At 39.5% G+C, this 20,523-nt stretch overlaps 1 protein-coding gene across 5 annotated transcripts in view; it reads left to right on the top strand.

Moving 5' to 3' along the window:
- The window catches only part of LOC129740007 (disintegrin and metalloproteinase domain-containing protein 10), a 776,101-nt gene that overhangs the window by 678,430 nt on the left and 77,148 nt on the right, over nucleotides 1–20,523 (top strand). For all 5 annotated transcript variants that reach the window (XM_055731588.1, XM_055731585.1, XM_055731587.1 and 2 more), the window contains exon 8: nucleotides 309–433. In XM_055731588.1, the coding sequence (XP_055587563.1) occupies nucleotides 309–433 (125 nt within the window). The remainder of the gene's footprint in view (nucleotides 1–308; nucleotides 434–20,523) is intronic.

The raw sequence follows: 20,523 nt of genomic DNA, 5'->3' as shown, positions 1-20,523 counted from the left end.
TATACTCTCATCCTATATTTTACAAAGTAGACGAGTAGTTTCTTTTAAAAAAAAACTTGAAGAATCCAATGCTCAATTTATGAAGTTCACTTCAGTCCTAGGTATAGAGTTTGCATACTGGTTGAAAAAAACCGCCTCAAAAACATAAAGGACATATAGATAGATGGAAGAAATATATCAAAATTGAAACAATCGCTTTTATTATTGTTTTAAATATTCCACAGAGTATTCGACCGAGTATTCGTTCGGCCGTTGGCATTATATTCAGTACACCTTTATTAATTTCTATGTTTTCATTTCTATTGCAGAGGAAGACTACGACGCGTTCTGCTTAGCGTACATGTTCACGTATCGAGATTTCGAGATGGGAACCCTCGGATTGGCCTGGACCGGTGACCTCAAAAATGCCGGTGGAGTCTGCGAAAAAAATGGGGTAAGTGACAATCTATATACCGCAAATTTGGCACACTTCAGTTTTCAAAACATCAATAAAATAATTTTCGGAAATTAAAACTCGAAAACTGTTTTGTCAGCTACGCTAGGAACTAAAAGGCGAAACATACCTAGCTTCATTTGATTCGAAATGCATTTAATAGCTGTCACGAATTTTTCCGAGAATTTGTCCTTCATTCACAACATAAAAGAACACAACCGATCGATTGGGTTTTTCCTTTTCCACAATCACCGTGGAACGAAACAAAACAAAAAAAAGCTACTCTCTACTCCAAATGGCCATTTCTGAGCTGGAATTGAATACCGTATCCCTTGGTTAACAGAGGGAACGGAGTATTTTTCCATCAATAGAAATTTTCCACCACCACAACCATAATGGCTCGGGAGCGAAAGAACTGGGCTCTGGCTGGTGGAAAAGAGGAATCGTTTTGGGACTGCTTTTCTGTATCACAAATGCCATTCGGGAAAATATGAAAGGAAAGTCCTGAGGATTCACCTTTATCTGATGTTAAATCCGGGCTTTCCGAGATAAACTGTTGAAAATGTTGAAGATGATCTGTGAATAGATGTATGTGGGAAATTGGGATGAGAACAGGCTTTCGAGAAGGTCAATATTTATCAGGAAAAAAGGAATTGGGTCGTTCTGAAGACAATCCAAGGATGAAAATTTCAGTTTAATCGAGGATATTATGACGTTATTTGTCGAAATCATATAAAATAACAAACTAGATAATCGACATTTTTTAACGAAAAACTTTTGCTGAATACGAAGTGAAAACTATGGAGGAGTCCTGTATAGAAATGGTCCATCAAGCCGGATTGAGTTGCTGGAATTTTGCGTACGGAATTCATACATTCTAAACTTTAGAATGATAGAGGACAGGGAGGTAAAGTATTTAGAATACACGAAGCCAGATTGGCAATGATATTGAAGGTTGAAAATTCAACCCCCATTTCCACCTGGAGCCAATCAGTTCTGCAGCCTCGTAACGCCAGGTAGGCAGTTTACACTCTTCAGGAAAATTGGGATACAGAATTATGAATTCTTAATAAAGGTTCTTATCCTTTATATGCTGAAAAGAATTGTTGTTTAGAATAAAAATATTTTAGATTTTTGTCCGCGTTTTTCAAGACTGACTATACTCGAATTACAAAATCGATGTTTTATAACAGGCTTTTCAGATCGATTGAAATTGCACGAGCCATGGACGATAACCGGAAAAAAATCATCCCAAAGTAGAGATACAATCATCAAAAATGCCCCTGCACTCGAACGTTGCAAAATAAAATTGCACCGATCCCATGATTTTTCCAATATGAATTTTTATTACCCGGTTCAACCATCTCGCCGAGAAATACCGGGAAAAATAGAATGGAAAAAGGTAATGTACAAAGGAAACATTTCGTATAAAGCAGAAATGAAATCAACCGTTGGAAAAGTGTTGTTCCTTCATAAACTGCCATTGGGGCGGAAGAAAAGCGGCAGAGAGGAAGAGGGAGAAAAAATACACCTCAGGTCAGCTCTCCCCATCCCGTGCATCCGAATATTTAGCAGATGTCGGAAGGCGGAACCGAGAAAAAAAATATAAAGACAGACCCGTGAATTGGAAACGAATGGAGCGTTTTATGGTTGTTACGTTTTTTTTCTCTCTCTTTCTCTCTCTTCAAAACATAATGGCACCGGGGGTTTTATGGTGAGTCAGTTTTTATGGTTCCTTCTTCCGTCTTCGGACACGGCGCCAGGTTGGAAAGTGTTGCTGAGGTGGCCGAACCAGCGGGAACCCTGGAACCACCATGCGGCTTCTTCCGGTTGAGGAGCTCTTTTATTTTCGGTTATTATGCTGCTGTTTCTTATTCTTGTGCCCCGCGTCCGGAAGTGTTTGTCTGATCCGGGAAAGCATCTCTTGAACAAACACACTGTCCCTGGCAAGCTAGTGTTGCCTCGGATTATGGCGGAATTTGAGAAGTTTTCCACTTTGGCTAAGTTGACTCGTTTTGATTTTTCAATTCAACGTTGCTTGCGGAATGATAATCGCTGCCGGGTTAAACTATCCATGGCAGAGTTTTAACCGAAGGGCATTAAGCTTATATATGAGTGGAAATATCTTGTTTGTGTTTAAGTTCAAAGCCCAATGGAAATACCCCAGAATTGGGAATTCGGCTCAATTTAAAATGCATACCTTGATATAAACTACGAGTTGATATTCGCTCAAAGTTATGCAATCACTTGTATTTTATCGTTTTGAGAATCCAACTTGTGAAGTGATGTCGTTTTCTCGAAAACAACTCACTTTAAATACATCTGATAGTGGATAACACAGGGCGACCTGGTGCCTATGTTCTTAAAATTGATATGATTTTTTTTCCGCCTTGAATCCAAAAGATTTGTCAGAGATGGTCTGTCATTTCTAGTTTTGATAGTTTTGGTGATATGGCGTGAGTAAATTTTTAAAACGATCAGTAAAACCGAGTAGAACCGATGTTATATAGCTGATAAACTTATAGAGCAATATGAACAGTAAAAGCTGGTTTTGTATTAATTTACTATCCTACATTAAATCCAGGAAACATTATTTCACAAATTCGTTGAAGACTCCGAAACAATTTGACTTAGAATATCAAAGATTCAATTAGGTTGAAACCTTCTACGAAAGAATGTCCAAATTCCCGTTTTTTACAAATTTGGAGAATTCAAGCTGAAACAAAACTTCAACAACTTTTTTCTCAGAAGTCAACATCAGTCGCGGTCTTCGAAAAAGTTGATCATGCAGTTAAAAGTATTATTTTCAAAATATTTGTTATGTTCTAAAGTTTTGCCGAAACAGAGCAGAAATTTATTCAGTGAATTTTTAAACCTGTTTTCAAAAAAATTCTCGAAGACAAGAACTGGTAAACAAAAATATTTATTTTATTGTCATAGTATTCCGTCTCACGAACGACCAGACTTGTAGACCATCGACATTTTCTCTGACAGTCGCACAGCTTGCTTTTATCAGTTTCATTGTTCGTGCCATCAAACGAATGCGACCAAACACTTGCGGAACAGTCGACCAGGGCGAGTACAGCTTCGGGTGTGGTCTTATACCAATACACGGAATCGTCCATCTTGTGACAGCTAATCGTAATCGTAGGCATCGTAGGCGAATAATTGGCTGTCATAAAGCGCTCCGTCTCCACCCACACCAATGAGAAACTTTTGTTACCCTTTGCCTACTTTTCCACAATATGCATCCACCCGTAGTTGTAGGCACTCTGCAGTCGACTACCATCCAGCGTTGTCAGATCTAAGGATTTCTCCGTAGTTCTACGTATTCTAAGCATTTCTACGAAGCTACGGATCGATGCTCAAAATCTGCGGACTTTCAGCAATTCCTACGGATTTGCACCGGATTATTGAAAAAATTAACGGGTTTCTGCGGATGATAATTCTACCTGACGACCAAAAAGAAAAAGGTCATCAAGTTTAATTTTGATAAAATCAGTACATTTTTTTATTTTCGTCAAACCTACGGACTTTTACGTAAGTGATATCGACAGCTGTCTCTCTGAAGGCTGCACTCTAAGACAACTTGCAGATGACGGCGTGGTGTCTGTCACAAGATCTTCCGAGTCTCATCTGCACAGACCTTTACAAGATACTTTAGACAGATTGTCTTCCTGGGCTTTGGGGCTTGGGATTGAGTTTTCCCCTCAGAAAACGGAAATGGTTGTTTTCTCTAAGAAACATAGACCTGCTCAACCAAAGCTTCAACTCCTAGGCAGAACGATCACTCAATCGAGGTGTTTCAAGTATCTAAATCGCAACTAAAAAAAACCTACGGACTTCAGCGATTTGCAATCTAACAACGCTGCTACCATCAGACGAAACGACTTTCCTTCTTTTATTTGTGATTGTCGATGAGCGTTGATTCGATGGTCAAACGACCAAAATTCCCGACAGTTTATGACGTCGCCTATCTCTTTTGCGCAGCAGAGCCTACAGACTCAATAAGCAAATGCAGTCCATTCTATTCACTCTTCCCTGTGGAAATAAATTCCGGGTGATGTTTGGATGTGTTGATCGAAAAATGTGGAATCATTATTTACACAAATGGAATGAAAGTCAAACGACTAACCCACTACAAAAGTCCAATTTTCATTTTACGTTTTTTTTGCTCTCTGACCAAACGATGGCTCTCTCCATGATTGTCAAGAACGATCTGTTGTGGATGTCTCCGGAAAAATTCAAACGATGGGGACCACTTACAAGACTGCTCACGACATAACTTGACGAACAAAATTCCTAAAATTCACTTGGTCCATGTCAACCGTTCTCCATTTTCTCTGACATCCCACATTCTCCAGATCACGCCCCACTTGGTCTAACCACCTTGCTCGTTGCGCCTCTGCTCATATTGTTCCTACTATATCGAACACCTGTTTTGCTGGACAGTTAGTCGTCCGGCATTCTCGTAACATGTCCTGCTCGACGTATCCGGCCAGCCTTCACAACCTTCTGGATACTGGGTTTGCCGTAGAGTCGCACGAGCTCGTGGTTCATCCTTCGCCTCCACACTCCGTTCTCCTGCACGCCGCCTAATATGGTTCTTAACACTCGTCGCTCGAATACTCCGAGTGTACGCAGGTCCTCCTGAGCGTCATTTACATACACTTCGATAAACTTCGTGCGAGGGCTAAGTCTTCTCAACCGTAGTTCCTTGTGGATTCCATATTAGGCACGACTTTCGCTGATCATTCGCTGCCGAATCTCACGGCTGGTGTCATTGTCTGCGGTCACCAGAGAGCCGAAATAGACAAAGTCTTCGACTAAATCAAGCTCGTCGCCGTCGATCGTCTTGGTCATATTAATCATCAACACAATCCTTTCTGTTTCGCGATTCAGTTTGCTGTAGATTTCCTCGACCGCCGACTATATCAATATCATCGGCAAAGCAGAAAAGTTGACTGGTTTTGTTGAAGATGGTTCCGCGCATTTCGCCCACCGCTCGACGAATAACACCTCCTAGCGCCACGATGAACATCAAGCAGGATAGACTATCGCCTTGTCGAAGTCCCCTGCGTGATTCGAATGAACTCGACAATTCACTTCCCGGAAAAGCCGATCTCATCCTTGATTTTCCATAGCTCGTCACGGTCGATCGTGTCGTATTTTTGCGGCTTTGAAGTCGATTAATGTGCGTAAGGACTTGGTGTTCACGGCATTTTTGGAGGATTTGCCGTAGTGCGAAGATCTGATCCATTTCTTCATGAAACCGGCCAGATGACTTCCCACGAATCTTGTGGCATTCGGCGGCGGAGTAGGATTCGGGACAACACGGTATTTAGGACAGTGATCGCTCGGTAGTTCTCACAGTCCAATTTGTCGTTCTTCTTTTGATAGGGCATATTACCCCCTCCTTCCACTCATCCGGTAGCTGACCGGTGTCCCAGATTCGGATCATTAACTGGTGTATGCAATATACCAACTTGTCCGGGCCATTTTGATGAGTTCAGCTGCGATGCCATCCTTCCTAGTCGATTTGTTCTTATTCAGCTGGCGAATGGCTTCCTTAACTTCACTCATCGTTGTGAGTGCTTCCATCTTTTGATCACCTCACGATTGTCCGTCGGGATGCTCCCGTCCTTATCCCGGCACATTTCGGCATACATTTCGACGAATGCCTCATGCACTACTGCCCCCCGTGTAGCATTGTTTTCGTCCATCACCCTCCTAAACTCCTCGTAGGACCAGTCGTTCGGTCGAGTTTGTTCCACATAACCAATGAATTTCTCCGCAACACTGTTTATGGCTGTCTTGATGGCATCCCAACATTCCTCGAGAGAGGCTTCGTCCAGTTCGCCTTCTGCCGGCTGCGCTGCCGGTAGTCAGCCGCGATCTCAGGTTGCTTCAGTCGTGCGTTATTTAACCGAAGCTTGATTCGATTTCGTATGTTGTTCACTACGGGAAGTTTTTAGTGCCTCTTCACCATTATCAGATAATGGTCTGACTCGATGTTAGCGCCTCGACAGGATCGGACGTCGATGATGTCCGAGAAGTGCCGGCGTCGATCTGTGCGATTGCGTTTGGTACGGTGATCTCCCGGTGTACTTGTGTGGAAAGTGGCGTTTTCGTTGATCAGTTGGTGCGCACTGCACCTTCCAATTGTCGGTTTGAATTCCTCCTCCTGAAGATTTTGATGTTATGTTTTGGGCAGCGGTCGTATTCACGCTCCAGCTGCGCGTAGAATTCGTCTTTGTCGTCGCCGGTACTTCCGAGGTGAGGGCTATGCACGTTGATGATGCTGATGTTGAAGAACCGACCCTTGATTCTAAACCAGCACATTCGTGTCTTGATCGGCCATCACGCGCATTTGCATCTTTCCCATCACTATAAAAGCTGTTCCAAGCTCGTGTTTGTTGCCGCAGCTGGTAGATGGCATGACCATCTGGGTACGTTCGTACCGGGGAGCCCTTCCGGCATATCTCCTGCAGCACTACGATGTCGAATTTGCGGCTCTTTAATTCGTTGGAGAGCACGTGGGTACTGCCCACGAGATTCAGAGATCGATTTCCATCCGAAATTTGTTGTAAGTAGTTCATTTCTTGTGTTTTTTTTTTTGTAGTCCCGGGCTCGCAAGGCCCGCAACTAACTCCACTATCTTGCAGGAGGACCGTCGTGATGTTGCTGTTTTGGGTCCCGAACACCCCCAGGACGTTGTTGCACTCCACTCGCCGTCCCTGACATGGAGAACAGACGGGTACGGAGCAGCGGTGTGTAAACTCGCTTCGAAAAGAATAATTCGGCTGATTTTTTCCGAGTTTAACTTGTTGTGTGCAGATTGATTCTATTTTCGTTCCAATCATTACGTGATTGCACACAAAACGAAGAAAACAGTTCTGCATTGATGATTTCCATGCCTCGCAGGAATAAAATCACACCAACGAAACAACAGAACGAAGCTTACCGTACACGAATGCACACGAGCGATCATTACCCGACGGACCGAGTGAACATTGCCTTGCACCCTTCTCTCGCTCGTTTCCTGTTCCCTTGTATCTATCACTTTTAGCCACGCCCCCATGCGATGTCCGATTGATGTGTTCGGCTGCCGAACGAAACCTATTTAAATTTTGAATTCGCAGAACTGTACGTTCGCTCCGCTGATGTTTCCCCCGATTGCTGTTTACTCCTGCCGAATTTACCCGAAGCTTACTTCCTCCTGATGCTTTCCGAATTGAACAATCGATAGCATCATTGCAGTTTTAGTTTAACGAAATAAAATCGTTCTGCAAAGAAGGGCAAAGTGCGAGTATGTAGACTCGCGATTTTAACATCTCTGGTACGGAGCCCCCTCGCTCAGTCTGCATGCGTCCAAAGCATCCACCGGGGTTGGGTACCCGATCTCCGCTAAGATTGCTCGCACCCCTGCTAGCACCATGGGGAGGTAGAGAATCGAGGTTGTAAGACAAGAGGTGGTATGACCACTACCCGAAGGTTGGGTGTGTGGGGTCTCGAGTCCCAAAATTAGCCCTTTTTTTCTTGGCACATCAGAAAAATGTGAATTTTGTTGCCTTGTGTTGTCCAAACATATTTTAGGTATATAAGTCCGTTTCCCTATTGCTTGGTTTTACTCATTTAACGGTTTGAAATTGAGAAGAAACAAAAAACATTCGTCTGTCATTCTTACAATAACGTAAAGAAACAGTAGGTACGAAGCATGGTTGAAATGAGGAAGGAAGTACCAGAAGCAAGCACTTCACCACCGTTCATGGAAATGCAATTTCCTTGAGGACAATTAAGTGGGATGCAATCTCCCTGGGGAGCTAGTTGGTTCGTATTAAATATAAATAACATCCGTCTGCTGCTGTGCTCCGGATAAAGGTTTTCCGGCCAAGCAATTTATCTTGAAACTACTTGAGCTTTGAAATATTTTTCCCGGCAAATGTTATTTGCAACTTTGACAATTCGCAACAATACACGCGCTTGGGAGGAATAGATATATATTTAAGAGATGGGTTTAACAAACGAAAAGAAGATTTGTTTTAACTAAATTTGAGGTTAAATGTACTGCACGCACTTTTTTAAATTTTTCGTAAAAATTTATATCAAATTGGATGCACGAAACTGAAGCATCACATTTGACGCTTGAAGCCATATAATTTCGAATACATAAATTGTTAAAGGATACATATATGTAATAATGTCAAACTAGATGCACATAATCAAAACATTGTTTTTTTTATAAAATTTGATTGAGAGCTTTGAAAAAAAAAGTTAAATTGTGATCTAAAATCAAACCTTGTATTCAGATCGGCCACCGGTTGAGCAACTGATAACTTTTTGTGGAAATTATTCAACGCCCGGTATTTGAATGCCTCCTGTACAATCCATCCAATTTCACTTTTTAAAATACACTGTTAGCTATATTTCAGCTGGGTGTATCGTCTACAACCGTACATCGAGCCAAAAAACGAGCCGGACTATCGACTTACAAGAAGGTAGTGACTCCAAATCGCTATAATAAAAACAAAATATGATGGCCAAAGCGCGATCCCGGAGGCTGTACACGACGATGCTGACGAAGTTTGACTGCGTGGTAATGGACGACGAAACCTACGTCAAAGCGGACTACAAGCAACTTCCGAGACAGGAAATTTTAACGGCAAAAGGAAGGGGAAAGGTAGCAGATATATTCAAGCACATGTAACTGTCAAAGCTCGCGAAGAAATATCTGGTTTGGCAAGCCATCTGTACCTGTGGCTTGAAAAGCAGCATTTTCATAGCTTCCGGGACTGTCAACCAAGAAATTTATGTGAAAGAGTGTTTGAATAAACGTCTGCTGCCTTTCCTGAAGAAACACGGTTGTTCCGTACTGTTTTGGCCGGATTTGGCATCTTGCCATTACGGTAAAAAGGCCATGGTGTGGTACGCCGCCAAAAACGTGCAGGTGGTTCCCAAGGACAAGAACCCTCTCAACACGCCAGAGCTCCGCCCAATTGAGAAATACTGGGCTATTGTCAAGCGGAACCTAAAGAAGACCAAAAAACTGCTAAGGACAAGCAGCAGTTCAAGGCAAACTGGCTTTCTGCGGCGAAGAAGGTGGACAAGGTGGCTGTACAAAATCTGATGGCAGGGGTTAAGCGTAAGGCCCGGCAATCCGGATTTGGAAAAGCGGAAGCCTAACTGAATATTTTTCCTGAATTTTAAACTAATTAAACTTGAGAAATTTAATGTGATTTTTTAAATGAACGATTTCACCGATTTACACGCGTTTTTTCCCTTGACCTTGACCGTATCACCCTTTAGGTAAACGCCTTCAAGTAGGCAAAGAATTTCAATTTCTTGGCGGATAACACGGAAAATATGGCGGCTGATGATGTTTTCGGTCGAATACTGGTGCACCTTTGAAGCTTGAAAAAGGACGAAAATTTGTCAAATTATGCATTCGGATTACAATTCGAGAGTCATCATATAAAAAGAATGACATTTCGATTTGTTGTTGGGTTTTATTTCCAAAGTAATAAGTTTTCAAAATGTGAGCGCAAATCCGTAGTTTTACGCCCATTCTGCCCCAGTTTTTTGTAAAAAAAATTCAATTTTGAATTTGTGGGAAAATAATGAAATATAAGAAAAAAAAATAGTGAAATATATAGAAAAAACGAAAACCCACAGTTTTATCATATTGCGCAGGCTGATTTACCATGAAACTTATACGTTAACCATGAAAAATTATAAGTTTCACACAGATTCGAATCATCCCAAGCTATGTGTCAAAGAATTAAAGTCGTTTAAGTGAACTTTTCACCTGAAAAATGATAGAAAGGATGGTTTTTCACAATAAAAATGAAGAATATTCAAAATTCGAAGCCAGAGCTTAGCGTATTTTTTAGATTTAATGGCATGGGTCATGTGGTGCGTCTTGTGCAGTTCGCCGCTACATTTATAAACTTTTTTAAATTACTTTCTGATGGTATACCTAATTATTTGCATTTTGGAGACTAAAGGTACATCTATACAATTGTGCTGTGACCTGTTCTTCATGTCATAGTTTTCGGGTGTAATATCGCTTTACGTTCGAATTCCGATGAAATACAGGATAATTCTAGAAGGCAAAATCATTGGCATTGCGAGTTGCATAACTTGTAGGGGTCGCATTTCCGCACTGTGAGTCATTTCCAGCTCCGTAATACAACAACGCCGGAAGATAGATGCATTCCATCCCGAAGGCAGTTGCGGTGGAATTAAACGTGACAATGTTGTCATCTTTCTGTCTCTCTCTCTCGCTTTCGCTTCCCTTGACAACCGGTATTAAATTCAAACAGGGATGACTTGAACAAAGTTTTTCCCGTTTTCCCCGGATTTTAGCCGGTCATCTTCCGACCGGAAACCCGGACACTCCGGCAACTTGCGAAAGCAAACTAATAGAAATTAATTATTGTGCCATGGTTGTTGTTGTGGAGCTCGATTTTCGCCGAAGAGCTGCGGGCGTTTCTGACAGAGGCAAACCGAAAACATTGTGTTGCATGTCAGTTGCTGCGAATGTCCCCGGAAACAGCTGGTTTTGTTTCCGACACGGCTGGGTGACAAAGTTTTCGTTTCGCCCTGGAACGGAACGATGAAGGGCGAAACGGATTTTGTCGGATTGATGAATTAACGGCGCGGCGGGGGATGCAATAGGTATTTGGATGCGCGTTTACGGCTAAGCTTCACCGTGGGGAAATTAGTTTTCCGTTTTGGGACAGCTTCAAACTGTCCTGAATAGTTTATTCACACTAACCTAGCCAACAATTGTGAGAGTTCCTCTGGATCGGGATGCCACTATGGAGGTTGATAGACTTCGCTTAGGTTTGGATTCGAAGGATTCATTAGTTGTTTCACTAAACCTATGGATGTCGGATTAATTTGAGGAGTAAACTTTTTTTTTCGGCACCTCTTCTGATGAAATCAAAGCATGTAGCTACATAGAACAACTTCAATCCCGTTTGTTTGGGTTGGTCTATGTGAAAGTTCAACTTTTTCCATTGTATTTATAGGGGAGAGTGAGGATACTTGATCCCTGGGGATACTTGATTCCTGCGCTATATCTCGAAACAGAAATATATCTTACAAATATCAAATGTTCTAGAAGAATGTGCCAAACAGAACAAAACAACAGTGCTGTTATCTATACAAATTTTTAAAAAAATTTTGGAGTTATAGAACTTTGTTTGAAAAATTTAAAAGAATGTGATTAGAAGATCTTTTTTTACACATTAAAATGTTTCTCACATGATAAAAAAATATAATAAAAATATTTATTCCAATATGCAATCGTTAGAATAAAAATTTGAACTTCATTATGCCATATTTCCAATGCAAAAAGAAACTTTCAATATTGGTTATCATGAAATTATTAATATTTGTCCAATAACTTAACATAAGTTTCCAGTAATTATCGGATAAAAAGGACTAAAAATACTGTATTTATCTGAAAACCAGAAAATTGCCCCTGAAAGTATGCAATGACTCTAGAGTAGCAGAAAAAATGACAGAAATGACAAAAATGACAAAAATGACAAAAATGACAAAAATGACAAAAATGACAGAAATGACAAAAATGCCAAAAATGACAAAAATGACAAAAATGACAAAAATGACAAAAATGACAAAAATGACAAAAATGACAAAAATGACAAAAATGACAAAAATGACAAAAATGACAAAAATGACAAAAATGACAAAAATGACAAAAATGACAAAAATGACAAAAATGACAAAAATCACAAAAATCACAAAAATCACAAAAATGACAAAAATGACAAAAATGACTAAAATGACAAAAATGACTAAAATGACTAAAATGACTAAAATGACTAAAATGACTAAAATGACAAAATGACAAAAATGACTAAAATGACTAAAATAACAAAAATGACAAAAATGACAAAAATGACAAAAATGACAAAAATGACAAAAATGACAAAAATGACAAAAATGACAAAAATGACAAAAATGACAAAAATGACAAAAATGACAAAAATGACAAAAATGACAAAAATGACAAAAATGACAAAAATGACAAAAATGACAAAAATGACAAAAATTACAAAAATTACAAAAATTACAAAAATTACAAAAATGACAAAAATTACAAAAATGACAAAAATAACAAAAATGACAAAAATGTCAAAAATGACAAAAATGGCAAAAATGACAAAAATGAATAAAAAGACAAAAATTAAAAAATTACAGAAAAATAACAAAAATGACAAAAATGACGAAAGTGACGAAAAAGACAAAAATGACAAAAATAACACAAATGGCAAAAATTATAAAAAATACAAAAAATGAAAAAAATGCCTAAAATGTCAAAATTATTTAAAAATATTTTTAAAGCTTAGTTCTTTTAGAAATGGGACACTTTCTTTTGCTAATAGCCCGTTTACTAGTAATCGGACATTCAAAATTTTGGCATCAATTTGTTGCCTGTAAAAAGTACTATCCGACCTATTTTTTTCAAAATTAAAAAATTACGCGTTTTTGAGATATTTACGATGCAAGAGAAAAAGGAAAAAATAATTTTGCACAGTTTCATTCAAAATCCATCATAATCAAATTGATAGCTGACAAAACCGTTGATAATTCGAAGAATTACTGTATGTAAGTGGTGGAAAAGTATGCAAATACTGTCAAAAATGTCCACAAAGTTCAAATCAAGCATTGGAGTGAAGCATATGATCGGCAACTTCGGCTAAGGGTCATCAGAGAATGAAGTCTCATACCAGCATTTTTAATTTTCAAAAAGCGAAAAACTAAGGGTAGATCGCTGAAATTTTCAAAATTTTTTTTCTCCGATAAGTTGAAAGTATTGCTTGGTAATGAGTCATTCAAACAACACCTCAAACACTAAATTTTTGCAAGTTCCAGAGCTCGTAAGCTGTATAGCCGGTTCCGAGGCTATGGGACAGATAATTTCTGATGAACGACAAAACTTTTGAAATACCCTATTTTAAACAAATTCCAGCGGTTGAGTTCTATACCATGTCTGCTCGTGGCAAGGTCCCGGTTATATTAAAGTATGTATTTGCTGGTTATTTTTTATGAAATATTGTGATTTGCCAAAATTCTGCTCCTGTGGAAAGAAATAACAATATTCAAAACGAAAACTATGGTTTTTGCTGTTTTTTAAAGCCTACAAAGAAGAATCTTTTATGATGTACCCTTCGCAAACTACGATCTATACTAACCGATTACACTTTAAGTTGAATCTCATTATGGTTTTACTTCGTTATTGCCAGATTTTTCCAGCAGAAATTCTACTAAAAACGCTCAAAAAGTGGCTCAAAAATAATCAAATTTGTTAACTTCGAAACAACTGTATCCACTAAATTGCCCTCAGTTGCTTTTAAAAGAGAAGTATTGGTCCGAAAAGTAGCGGAAATTGAAGCAAGAGGGTGTAGCCACCTAAAATACAGATTAGACGAAGCATTAGTTTGAAAAACTGATCAATATCATGACTGAAAAAAGTGTGCGCTAGCCGATGGGAGGTACCAAGAATAAAGTAGAATTTATTCTTAAAAAAATACGATAAATATTTTTTTCAAATTTTTTCATGAACTATCATAATATTTTCTTCATTTCCTTCATAGAAAATTTTTAGATCAATCGAAAGGTTTTTGAGATACACGCATTCGTAACTGTCCCATTTCTAAAAGAACTAAGCTTTAAATATTTAAAAATATTTAATAATATTCACAAATATTTAAAAATTATTAAAAATATTCAAAAATATTTAAAAATATTTTAAATTACAGTTAATGAAAGATCACAAAAGACAATGTATAAAGTCACTCCGTAAATTTTAAGTTTCTGTCATTTTATTCCATTTATTTTCCTTAAAAATGGCTTTAGTCCCAGAAAGTCGACGTTTTATGCTTTTTAAGTCATTCGGAATCCAAATTAAAATTTCGATTTATCCCATTTCCTTTGGTTCCCTCCTTTGGTGATTTTAGGGTCCAACAATCTAAACGCTTTGAAGCACCCCTAAGAGCAAGTTCACTGGTGTTGGGAAAAAGTGGTAGAAATTATGACATTTTGAAAATTTTACTATGCAAAAATGTTTTCAAGGTCTTGGGGCGTTGTATTTTTTTACAACACTGTTTCTATTTCAGCCGTATGTGATAGAAATATTGCTATTTTTGCATCACAGCATGCGACAATACAACACGTGTTGTAAAAAAACTTGAAGGCCACAGATCTTGAAAATGTTTTTACATGGCAAAATTTTCAAAATGTGCCGTAAGTGTCAAAATTTCTACCACTTTTTCCCAAAACCAGTGAACTTGCTCTAAATCAAGTCCGATTGAACTGAAACCCTTCCACAGGTCAGTTCTCTAGGCCAACTTTAAAATGTACCTACCTTTATGTTTTGTTTTGGAAATTTGACATGGCCGTTTTCACTGGCACCCTAATTAATGTACGAAGGTTTCAACTACGAGGGATCGATTGCATCAGTTTCGATCCTCTTCAAACACGCATGAGTTGAATATGTGAACCTAGTTTTGACATTGTAATATTCGGCCAAAACTAATCTTGACCGTTTATTAAGAACTAGGTATGCCAATAAAAAATCCAAGCAATTTGTCGTCTTTTCGCCGACACAAAGACGTACCATGGCATGGAGCCGTGTCCGTCTGTCAATTTTTGTGGATTGTTGCTGATGAGTTGTGCCGAGATGTGGGTCGTTTCGTAACTAAACGAATGGTCCTCCCCATACTCGGCAACTATCAAAATGCCCCTAGATAAAATCCAATTTAGTTCCACTGAAACCTCCATAAATTGGCTGCTTTCCTGATATAGAACTAGCCAGATCAATAGGTCAAACAAAATAGCTCGGCAAACGGCTAGGCAAAGTGAGAAAAACTCTGATCGAAATTTCGTTACGTGCCAGCAATTCCGAGCAGACTGTTTTATGCTGGGTTTGATTTTCATTTCGTTCATTTTTCTTCCCAGATTTCCATCGGTTGGTTCGTTGAAGAAAAATCGTGCAATCAATAATTGCAATCCTAGTTCAATATCTTTCTTGTGTTGCTTCTCGAGACGCCGAACCAACATAACTTGCTTATCATCTCACCACCACATTAACCATAGTGGGGGCACTTTCGGTAGGTGGTGCGTGGTAAAGCGAAGAACTGTTTTAGGTGCCCTTCTAGGATGTACGTACATGGCGCGCATATTCTGCCCTCAGAGAATCGTGACCAGAATCAAAAGTCCTGGTAGTCGAAATGGCATCATTTCCATGACTAACAGCTTAATAATGGAGCCAGTTTGACATTTCATAATTATAAATTATTATTTTAGTTTGAAACTGGTAAAAATATTATATCTCACTCAATCTTTTTGCCAAAAAGTCTTTTGAATAATTTAGTTCACATGCAAACGCTTGGCAGTTACGTTTGGCATTCAACATACACTGATGGACAAAAGATTACGACACATGCTGACTAATTGCATTACCCAAGCAACATTGTAGGTTTTATAACCGGCTACAAGACCAAGTTTAAGTTTTTAAAAAGATCTGAAGAGTCTTTTAAATCAATGTTACTTGGGTAATTTCAATCTACAGTATCCCTGAATAGTTGGTGATATTTGCATATTTTTTATGTGAATAGATTCTGGGCAATGTTCTCTTTCTTGGGGCATATGTTTTTCCTCTACACAACTCTTTGTCAATATTTAAAAGGACAGAATATGTTTAAACAACGAAAATTTCAACAGTGTCGAATACTTATGTCATGTCCTTCAGTGTAGTTCGGCATTGAGCAATGCCCTCAACTCAGTCTTACCCTCAAACTTTTAGAAGTTTTGAATGCGCATCTGTCATTGTTTTTCTTTTTGAAAAATGCAACTATAGAACTTTCATTTAACCAGTAAGCATATATTTATTAGAATGTTATTTATGCCTCAGAAGGGTGCTTAGTTTGCTTCACACAGAGGCTGATTTTTCAAGGTTTTAAACTTCTGTATGTATGTTGTATGTTGGTAATCCACCATGTGTGCACGGATTCACCACAGTTTTACCAAAGTATGAACACTTCTGCATTCTTCTTATTAAATATTCCGCGTATCTCTAAAGCAGAATTTTCCATACCCGGCACCATGGCTTCGTGTTAGCTGTTGTGGCTGTGTGTACTTCGTATCAGTGTTGGTATTTTTTTTTTTTGAAGAATATTTCAACCACCTCCACAACCATTCAAAAATTTATAAAAATTTACAATTTTTATAAATTTCGTCAGGTATTCCGGCATCCGTGTATATACCTGGATAGTTGGCAGGTGATTGATCATTCGATAGTTATATGAAAAAAATAATCAATTTCAATTGACATCTTACCTTCTTGCCGCAACTTTAATTACCTTACCTTATAACCTTACAATTTTTTCTATCTTATTTCCTCCCCCCAGCGCAAATATTATTCTCGCAACTGAACTATCGCTTTTTCCAAAAAAAATCGCAAGCCACTACTCCTTTCATTCCACGCCTCCACCTGCCCTACGTAAACATAGATCTTCAACTTGCGAGTTTGCTTCTTTTTTTCCTTTTCTTCATATATTCACACTTTCCCTGCATGCAAAGTACATTTTTTTAATGCATCGGGTATGAGCAAGCAACTCGTATGGGAGATGCGCGAATGAATGAAAAGTCAAGAATAAGAACTTTTTCACCGCACACTCAAGGCATTTTCTCTAATTTTCTCCATCGACAGAATCTTCCGCCTACTGTGATCGGAAACATGTTCGGACACGTTTCAGATTGTTGCTGTAATGTGGGTGCTGTTGAATCGCTCCGTTTTCGGAATTGCTTTAACAAATTCACCGTTTTCACAACACCGATTTTGAACTGCATTTGGTTCTTGATATTTCACCCAATATTTTGAGCATTTCATCGATTAAACACAGAGAGGTGATAATTAAACCTGTAGCCGGACGCCAAGACAACTACCCACACCAAAACACAAGGGGCACGGCTTTCTCCGAATTCGTGTTTGCGAGCACAAAATTAACTTTAACGCCATTAAACCGAACCTTTCTTAGCATACCCAACTACGGAATTAGAAATTTCACAGGCACATTTGATCCTTTCCATGAATATTTTCCTTGATTAACTTTCAACAAATTAAAAACACACGCGCACGGCGAGCAACAAACGAAACCGAACCGTACGCGGCGGTAGCACAAAGCAGACAGATTTTTCAAGGGTTTAAACTTCTTTTCAAATATACAGTCAAACGGAAAACAAGAAGAGTCCCAACACGTCCACTCATGTGCCAATTATGCCCTTATTTTTACAAAGTTTCCGAATCTTCACTGATAATAGCTACTATTCACAGTCATTTATCACCTTGCTACGATTTGTTCTATCCCTGGAAATTGCTGGTTTGACATGTGTATTGCGCTCAAAGATACAAAAAAATACTTTACTGCGTGAATTTGGGTTTTCAACGATTATTTCATGCAAATGCAGTACAGATCGTAAGGAAGTCTCTCCCTGAATCTTTGGCAGATCGACCGAAACAAACCAGCTTCAACCATGCTGAAGCTAAGAGCTTAATAGTTGACTCCTCCAAAACAACAACATGTCCCTACGCACTATCTATTGTTTTTATTGTTTTAAACATCAACGGATCACATGTTGATCCTAATGATTACACTATATAACTAATAAATGAAATTTAATATCAACATTAAACTACACAATACTTGATATACCTAATTTTTTTTCTTCGGAACATGTTCCTTGAGACGTCGAAGCCGAAATGTTCGGGAAATCGATTAAAAGTTTTTAGAATGCAAGGGGCTGAAAGAGAAGGAAATTTCCGAACTGACATTTCAGTACCACACTGACGTTTTGGTACCAAAATGCCATAGAAATCAAAGGGGAACTGACGTTCTGGTTCCAAAAAGTACGGTCCGTTTGTGTGTGATTTGACAGTTGCTTCAGTCCTTTGTTAGAATGCCGATGAAAGCTATGTTAGCCCCGTAGTTGTTCAAGCGAATGGGACCGTAGAGCTGCAGGTTCTGGTTTAGTAATCCTCGAGGTCGTACGCTGAGAGATATGGCCTCTAACAGTTCAGTGCAGTCGATTCTAGATGTGAGAAGTTCCGCGACAACTAGAGCACGAGTAGCATTTCGGCGAACTTGGAGCGTATCTGAGCCTATGAGACGGCATCGGTTTTCATAGCTTAGTAAACGGAACGGATCAGCTCCGTTCTGGTAGAAAGGACACTAAACAGCCGAAGCGTACTCGAGAATAGAGCAATCTATGCAGCAATAAAGACTTTTCAGGCAACATACGTATTTGAAGACTTTGGGCATACGAAACACGAATCCAAGGCTTCGAGCAGCTTTGTCAACAACATACTTAGTAAATGTGAGTCTTGAACTCCAGCCGTCGGTCGAGACAAACGCCCAGATCGTTGACGGTTTCGTCTCCAAGGGTTTGCTCTGCATGAAGAGGGTGCCGCTCTCGGGAAAACGATAGTACCGAGTATTTACTGCGGTTCAAGGGCAAGCAATTGATGTCATACCAATGAGCAAAAGCGGTTAATTGCAGTTGCAGGAAGTTGATGTCGTCTTGGCCGTTTATGTTGTGAAAAAGTTTCAGGTCATCGGCATTAGGAAGCTTTGTGCCGCCGGGGAGCGAAAGTACATCCTTAAAATAGATTACGAAAATGATCGGTCCCAAATGACGTCCTTGGGGCACTCCGAACTGCCTAGAAAAGGATTCACCAGTACGAACGGATAACTTTCGTCCCATTAAGTATCTCCGGAACCAACCCAGTACGTTCGAGCTTTGCGATGGCAATATCGTTTTTCACCTTATCGAAAGCCGCAGAGAGATGGCGTCAGTTAGAATTTTCATGGCAAAGCTGTCTTGCTCGAACGATGTAAAACTCAGTAGGTTTGTAATCGTGGATCGTTTAGGCATAAACCCGTGCTGATCGTTGGAGCAGTGATGCTTGCAAAATGAGAAAATTGAATCCAAAACAACCAAATCAAACAGTTTGGCGATCACCCATAGAGCGGAGATTCCGCGGTAGTTGCTCACATCTCTCTTATCGCCCTTTTTGTGGACAAGAAACATGTGAGCTTCTTTCTACAATGAGGGAAAGATCGCGCAGTCCAGCGATGATTGAAAGATGTGCCTGATAGGTTTCAGCAGAGATGGCAACGCTTCAAAAAAGTAGCTGGTATACCGTCCGGGTCCGTAGAAGGTGTTTTTTTTTTAACTCATAGCTGTCGATTTTAAGTAGGATGGCTGCATTCGTGACAAGAACACCATCCAAAGATGACCCTAAGGGTGATATATTTCCGACAGCCCAGGCCAGTTGCTCCAAGGAAATTTCCCCAGTTTTAAAATTATTAGACAATTTCCCGGCAAAAAGTTCACAAATTTCTGGATCAGAATTAGCTGTGTCGCTGTCAAGGAACATGTAGGATGGAAGCCCTGGTTCTTTCCGTTGATTTTTACCAGCATCCAAAAAGATTTCCAACTGGTCTTGAAATTTCTTTGTAACCGGTTTAGATAATTAAGGTAGCTACGCTTACTGACTTTTTAATAAGCAGAGTTTAGTTTGCGGTATTCTACCTTAGTGTAAGTGCTTGTTGTAGTTCCGGAGTTGCCACCCTATGTTTTGGCGATCAATAATGTATTGAGAATGTTCGATAATGTCTCAGCAGCTGCGTTTTGATAAAAAGGATCGAGCTCAACTTCCCATTCGATGGACTCAAGGACGTGGGAGATAGCTTCAAAATCCACGTCTTGAAATCTTGATAGAAGGATGCCGGTCTCTTCACGGGAGCATGAGGGATGAATGACATCCAGGTGTTAAAATCCTAAGGACCAAATAAATAAAAAAAAAAAAATTTCACGGGAGCATATCTCCTTGCGGCATCAAGAGAGATCACTAAAGCTGGGTGATGTGGAACAGTTTTGACAAGGGGATCGGGAGCTAAGTCAATCGTCGGAATCCCGAAACCATCGTTACGGAACAGAGGTCCAGCATACGTCCGTTTTCATTTTCGATATTATTTATCTGACGTTAAGTCGCT

Source organism: Uranotaenia lowii, chromosome 1 (genome assembly GCF_029784155.1).
Source record: "Uranotaenia lowii strain MFRU-FL chromosome 1, ASM2978415v1, whole genome shotgun sequence".
NCBI classification, from domain to species: domain Eukaryota; kingdom Metazoa; phylum Arthropoda; class Insecta; order Diptera; family Culicidae; genus Uranotaenia; species Uranotaenia lowii.
The sequence above is the reverse complement of the archived record's forward strand: the minus strand, read 5'-3'. Positions and strand labels throughout refer to the sequence as shown.